This window comes from Notothenia coriiceps, unplaced genomic scaffold (assembly GCF_000735185.1).
Source record: "Notothenia coriiceps isolate Sejong01 unplaced genomic scaffold, NC01 NC01_scaffold00000969, whole genome shotgun sequence".
Classification (NCBI taxonomy): Eukaryota; Metazoa; Chordata; class Actinopteri; order Perciformes; family Nototheniidae; genus Notothenia; species Notothenia coriiceps.
The window spans coordinates 116,617-123,747 of NW_011333670.1; the positions used below are offsets into that span (position 1 = coordinate 116,617).

At 39.3% G+C, this 7,131-nt stretch overlaps 1 protein-coding gene across 3 annotated transcripts in view; it reads left to right on the plus strand.

Moving 5' to 3' along the window:
- LOC104958161 (phosphatidylinositol 4-phosphate 5-kinase type-1 gamma-like) overlaps positions 1-4,363 on the plus strand; it is a 17,115-nt gene extending 12,752 nt beyond the window's left edge. Inside the window, exons 15-17 of one of the 3 annotated variants that reach the window (XM_010785875.1) lie at positions 1-147; positions 1,636-1,725; positions 2,990-4,363. The exon at positions 1-147 is cut by the window's left edge and continues 343 nt beyond it. In XM_010785875.1, coding sequence (XP_010784177.1) covers positions 1-147; positions 1,636-1,725; positions 2,990-2,992 — 240 coding nt within the window. In that variant the 3' untranslated portion in view covers positions 2,993-4,363. Of the gene's footprint in view, positions 148-445; positions 481-1,635; positions 1,726-2,989 lie in introns of those variants that run through there. The other 2 variants (XM_010785884.1, XM_010785892.1) reach the window with 2 other exon arrangements.
- The last annotated feature ends 2,768 nt before the right edge of the window (positions 4,364-7,131 follow it).

The window sequence follows — 7,131 nt, forward strand, 5'->3', positions numbered from 1 at the left end:
TCGACCCCCCCTCACCCGCTCCCCTCCCACCCTCCGAGCCCCCAGGTGCCTCAGCAGGCGCCGCTGCGTACACCGTCCAATCAGCTGTCTGTGTCCAGCAGCCACAACTCATTGGACGGGGAGTTGCAAGTGTCTGACATCTACTTTGTAAGTCCCCCTTTTCATGTGCGTTTTTTTTATTTTAAAACTAAAACAAAAAAAAAGTGCTGGAACTGCCATCAGTCTTGAAAACAGACAAAATAAGACATACAGCTATTTTGAAGAGGCTCACTGTGCATGATGGAATACATAATTAACTGGCTATAGCATTTCATCAGTACACATTTTATTAACCGGTCATCACACTGGAGAAAACCCTTTCCGTTTTGTTTTGTCTGCCCTCTTCCGGAGAGTTAAGATCATTTTCCTTCTCCTGTTTTTCTACGATGTGCTGGGTCTCTCGCAGTGGCTCAGTCAAGACAGCGTGATAGAATTATGATGGTGAGGGGGGGGGGCTGTGTGTGTTGCCCTGTGCACGTACTATGGAGTTGTTTACGCTGTCAAAATAATCGTATTTCTCTAAGCACGAGGCTGTCATAGTTCATGCTTTTGAATGTATCAGCAAAACACTGGGGTTGTCTTTACCGTACAGCATGATGTATTGATATCTGTCCATCTGCATTCAGAGTCATGAACAGCTCTCCATAATGCTCCATCTTTCCTTTCTGACATTATAGTGTTCACTATTTTCCAACTTTCATTACTTGATCATAAGTCCTTCTTTCATCTCTCATCTTTCTCTCCTGTTGTGTGATATCATTCATTCACTTCCCTTTATTTTCCTGTGCACACTCTTGTGTTTTCATCTGCGTTTGTGTCCATCCATCCACCCATCAGTATGCAGATGGCAGATATTGGGTGTACTCTCCAGTTCTTGGCCGTCGTAAGCTAAACTCTAGCTCAAGTTACAATGTAAGTCACCACCAAAGTAGTTAGAGTAATTTGTTCCATTGCATTGCTGCTTCCATTGGGACACAAGCACAGCTGCCTATGGATCTTCAGAAGGACTTTAAAGTAAAGCCACAGTGCATTTCACATTACTTATTTAGTGTTGAATCTGCAAAAAGGACGTTGAATTTTAATAACTTCGGCTTCTGAAGGGCCATCTTCTGCATTTAAATGGAGCATGCATCTCTTTATGTAATGTTAAAGGATATGTTTGAAGATCTTGCAAGACCTGCAATAAATGAGCTTGAATTGACATTATAATTTAAGTGATTCCTCACACTCCTTCCCTGTAGCACTGAGATAGTAGGAGGTCCTGACATGATGATAAGTCTTTTCACTGCTTTGCTAGAATGTTTGGCAAATCAGATGCTGATTGAAAAAATATGATTTGGTGTTTTTTAAAGTGACTTTGCTCGAATATTAGCCAGAAGATCCAGATCAGATCATCCTGATAATTGAGACCCTTTCGATTTTCCTCAGCAAAGTTATAAAGAGAAGCAGAATGACCCAGAGCAAAAGTGTGCATCTTGGTTACCCAAACACGCAAAATGGCACCGAATGTCTTTATAAATATATCCTTCTCCAGCTTCCTGCTAATTGTCTCTTCTTGTCTCCTCTCTGCTGCCCTCTGCTGGCTGTAATGGATAGCAGCAGACTCAGGAGGACCGGGGCTGGGTGTACTCTCCTCTGCACTACGGCTCTGAGTCCAGGAAGGACTCAGAAGGGGAGAGTGAGACAGTAAGTGTGCAGCTCATTCATTATATACCATTAACCCCAGGAAAAGAGATTAGTTAATGGGGTACCACTTTACAATAAGACTACCGTTATAAAGGATTCATAAAGGGTTTATTATTAGGTTATGAATTAGGTTGTAAACACTTTATTAATCATTAAGAACCATTTATAAACCAGTTATAACGTAGTTTTCACCATGAACACAGGCTCACTATTTGGCAAGATGACTAAGCCTTATATTGGCTACTTGGCAAGAATCAACTTGGTGAACAACAGATACCAAGGATGCTGGCTGATGAAGAAGACGAAGTAAGCTAAGTAGCCAATATAAGGCTTAGCAGTACAGATAAATGTTGGCTCACTATTTGGCAAGCAACCAGTCACAGTTGCCCTGTTTATCTCATGTCTTATAAAAGCTTATCTCCAGTACACGTTAGCTCTGAGTGTTAGCGATTCTTGCTAATGTAAATAAAGACCATATTACGTCCAAAACACGTCGGGCATTGTTTCTGATAGCAACTTTCTGATAGTGCTGTGGGTCCACATTTCCGACATTACGTCATATCGGACGCAAATCTGGATCAGCTCCGTTGTACCCCCGTTTTTAGAGATTTGGGTACGGAGGAAAAAAGAGAGGGTTTTGTTTTCTGACACTTGGAGTGCAAGACACATATGTAGCCTATGTATAAAAGATAGGCCTATCAAAAAGTGCATTTTGCATAACAGGTGACCATTAACGGTACCACTTTACAATAAGACTACCCTTATAAAGGGTTTACGAATAGTTTGTAATTCATTTATTAATTAGGTTGTGAACACTTTATAAATCATTAAAGTAGGCTATGTGTAAAAAAGCAGGAAATAAAAAAAGGAACTCACCTTGTGGTAAACCTGTGAGAGAAAAAGCATTAGAGCTCCATACTGTTTCAGAAATAATCCATGCAGTGGTTTGGAGCATGATATGGCATTTAATCACGGCAGAATTTAGCTGAGTATCTCGTACAATTCTAAGCAGGCACAGGACCCCGGATCAGCAGTTCAAGCCTGAAATAGAGGGATATGAGGGATGTCTAAAATGCATGATCTGTTTGGTATTTTGAGCAAAACACTTCATAGACATGTTTTTTATACATATTTGTTATATATCTGAGACCCATAATACATGCCTAAAAATAGCATAATAGGAGACTTTTTTTATTTTTTGTTTTCCTGTTAGGGCTTTTCTTATTCCTGGTCTGTTCCTTCATCTGTGTCTCTGTTCTTTCAGTAACTCGGTTGAGACAGCAGTGATGGGTGGAGCCAAAGCCTCCATATACTGAAGCTTTGAGCTTTTAATAACAAAGCCACCAGGACGCTATGGGAATGAATGATGTTCGCCCCTACTGCATGTGGAGCTAGCCATGCCAACAGGGAATTCAAAAGAAAAACAATATAATAATCATGCTTACACTTGCATACATTTAAACAAACATAAAACAATAAATATATTATGCAAAAAAAATAAAACAATATAACTCCTGGACAATCTAGCTGTCATCAAGCAGAGAAATACGGTTGCGTCACAATCAGCTGAGTGCCGCTGTGAGAGCTGGCTGTTAATCAGGTGTTGCTCTGCTTCCTGCTGTGGACGCTTATAGCGTCTGTGAGTCACGCGGCACTGTGCCAGCTCTAGCTATGCAAAATGGGCATACTAGTTATTGATTTCTCCCTTAGACTGATGCATCAGAGTTTATTCATGCATTTATTTTTCACTAGGGTCATGTCAAAGCTGTATATACATTTTATTTGAGCACTTTATCAATATACACGTGGCTGAAATCGTTTTATGTTTTGTTTTTTTGTCATCAGTCATTGTTGCAACACTTAAACACAGTAAATGTTTTGCGTGCTGTGTGCACAGGGTTCTGTTCGTCCAGCGGTGTGTGTTGGTCCACTTAAGAAACTCTGATCTGACAATTAATGGTTTGCTCAAAATGCCTTATTGACAAACTCATTTTCATAAAGTTTTTTTTATATTTCGGGCTCATGTAATTATTCAAAAACAACTTTAAAAATAAAAATATTCAAAGTTTGCATTTACACCTTTTTAAGGATTTGAAATCCATTGTTCAAGAAATACCACAAGAAAAGAAAATGTATCAAATTATATTTTATAAATTGTAGATAAACTTTGTGTGTGCTGAAGCACATGTATTAGAGTCTGTATGTGCCCTTATGTCTCTGTATGCATGTGTTTGCATGCATATTGATGTGTGATTGGGAGTTCTTTGTCCTGCCTATTTGTCAAAAAGTGTTAAAAGTTGTAACTTCCATTTGTTGTTATGGCCGTGAATGTCGGAACCAGCTATATGCATGTTGGCTCTGTAAGAAAAAGGAAATAGTGCAAAAGAACTGAAATAACCTCAGTTTTATATACAGTTTGGTCATAAAATAAATCTATTGTTGCCACAGTCAGTACCTCCCCTCTTCCATACATTAAGATTCAAGATTGACCAAAATGAAACTTCTGATTGTGGACGAGCACTGCTGTAACATATTGCTGTGTTGTTAAGTCTGAAGTGTACCTGCCTCTGTAGGCATCAGTGTTTGTAGCTGATCACTGTGTAAAAGAATAATAAAAAACGATATTGTGTAAAAAATATGTAATTCGATTTTGTTGGATTTCTATATTTTTGTGTATTGTACAGACTCAAAAAAACAGCTGAAAATGAGAAAATATTTAGCTCTGAAATGTAATGTGTGTTATTGGTCCACTAGATGGCACCATATGTCTCAGACAAAAACAGCCTGTATTGAATTCCTACAGTTTTGTGCTTCTTGAAAATGCAATACTCTTTAAAAAGGGCTCTTACGCAGAAAGGAAATGTGCAGAAAGGTTACATTTTGGTAATTTCCTTGATTACTAAAAGACAAAAAAGAAGACTATGGAAAAATATGTGTGTTTCATGACCGTTGAATACTTTGAATACTGTATTAAAAATGAAAAAGTTCAGAATGTATAACAAATATGAATCGTTTAATCAAGTTGACACACTGAAATGTGTTGTACTGTTCAAGCATTACAGCTTGAACAATTTGGCAACAAAATACCATACATAGTCCAAGTAACACATGTTTAGAGTTTGATTAAAACCATTTCAGTCAGAAAACTCACATGTTTTATTAGAAGCAGCATATAGTTGAGTTTGGCGTCTAGGCTCGGGCCTCATCACTCCACAGATATACATAGCACGATGAGTGATGATTAAATAACTAACCCCCCGAGCCTACAGGTGCAAGCTGGGGTGGCTTGCAGCAATAGCAGCAGCAAGCAATGCATAGAGAGATATCTGGCAGGATAAATAGAGCGGCATATCAAGGAGACTCTGTTTGGTTGGTTGTAGAGTGGCAAGGGGCGTTATGTATGAATGCAGCATAAGTGCTCGAGTTGACTGCCTGAACTAGCTCGCAGGCTTCGCCCCATTTATTTACTTAATTAACATCTAGTTATAAGTAAAGCATGGTTTGGTCTGAATAAAGAAGAATACAAGTCCTGAAATGTATGGAATTTGTATGGAAACAAGTATGGAAAATGTGTACGAACCATGATCAATACGCCCAAAGACACATTTCAAAATATTAGCTGTTTTTCGGCCACAATACTTTGTGACGTGTTCCTGATTGACCATATAGGAAAGCTCATATTTCTCAACCTCCACATTACACTGACATTTATACAGACATAATGATGAGAAATCGTGATTGCTTAAGCGGCTGGCATTTTATTTATCTGCATAGGCTTTGCTGCTAAAAATACATTGGAATAAAACAGACGAGGATCAATATGGCTTTCACTGAAACAGCCCTTTGGGACCTGAGCCGGCTATCTGTGGTAGTATGGACTCTCTATAGTACACACACACACACACACACACACACACACACACACACACACACACACACACACACACACACACACACACGTAAAACAGAAGGGAAATTAGAACAATTAAGTTCAAGTAAGACATACCAATACCATGATGTTGTCCACCCAAGTATACATTACAGCAAGTGCAGTGTGTGTTAACCATATTCCTCTCCTCTGCGTGTACACATGCACTGCTGTTTGCATGTGTGTGCTTTATGTGTAAGCCCTAGTTGGGAATGTCACTCAGGGGGACAAGTCAGCCATGTCGGGCCGTGATGGAATGTGTGATGGACAAGGATCAGCAGCCACCTGGCCAATTGTCCTGGAAGGAAATTGTGCCTCTCCTCTTTTTGTCCTTCTGCATTTGAAAAACACAAATATCCCTTTTGCTCCTCCTCAGTTCCCCAGGCCTGACATTCAGACAGGAGGGTTCAACATTCCAAGTGCAAGTGATTGCGGTAAAAAAAACATTAAAGGATATGGCTAATCATATTCTAAACCATTTCTTGTCTTTAACCAATCCCATGTTTCTTTTTGTTTGTCACAAACTGATCCCTATAACAGATATGAATCCAGAATCTGTAGAAATGGGACAAGATTTTGGAATCTAAAGCATTTTATTTGTAGTCAAAAGAGTATTGACACATTTTGAATTGAATGTAGGTAAAAAGTGTCAAAAGCAAAAGGGGCGGAACACAATGCAAAAATGCAATGATTGAACCAATTGGCTACTGCTGAAAATGGTCCCCAAAAAGACTCTATCAACTCATATTTTGAGTAACATTTGCCAAATCTCAGTGCCCTGCTGTTAGTAGGAAATTATTTAGCCTTTTATTCCAAGACCACAGGCTGAGAAAGTGGATTTCATTAGATCTGTTTGAAATAACAAAAATGATGTTAATCTTCATCATCATCAGCTTTATTCTCTAAGCACTATTGTGGCATTAGATCGGCAGAGTCCATGCATGTTCTCGCAGCGTCCACTTGAGGCTGCTCTGGTTTCCTCCCAAACCTTCGTCTCAGATTGAACAGATATGAACGTCTTTTTTAAGACTGCTCCTCCCCCTGCTTTCTGCCAAGTGCAAGCTGGAATAGGCCTCAGACACCTGTGACTTTGAACATTGTCATTATCATTATAAAAGCAAAGAAAAAAGCCTATCATAAAGAAGAATTGTAGAAGAAAACATATTAGATATATATACATTTTTAAAGTTCTCATTTAAAAAACATTTCTTAAGGTAAACCATGGACCGGCGGCATCTGTATGAAATGACACGTCGCAAAACTCCGCTTTCATCTGCAGGACACATAAACAAATGCCTTTGTTCCTTCAAAGGAGAGAGGGGCCGAAAGCCACAACAAACAGGCTGAGTGTCCTGTGCAGGTGTGTGTGTGTGTGTGTGTGTGTGTGTTTGTGTGTGTGTGTGTGTGTGTGTGTGTGTGTGTGTGTGTGTGTGTGTGTGTGTGTGTGTGTGTGGGTTTGTTTGTGGGTGTATGTGTAA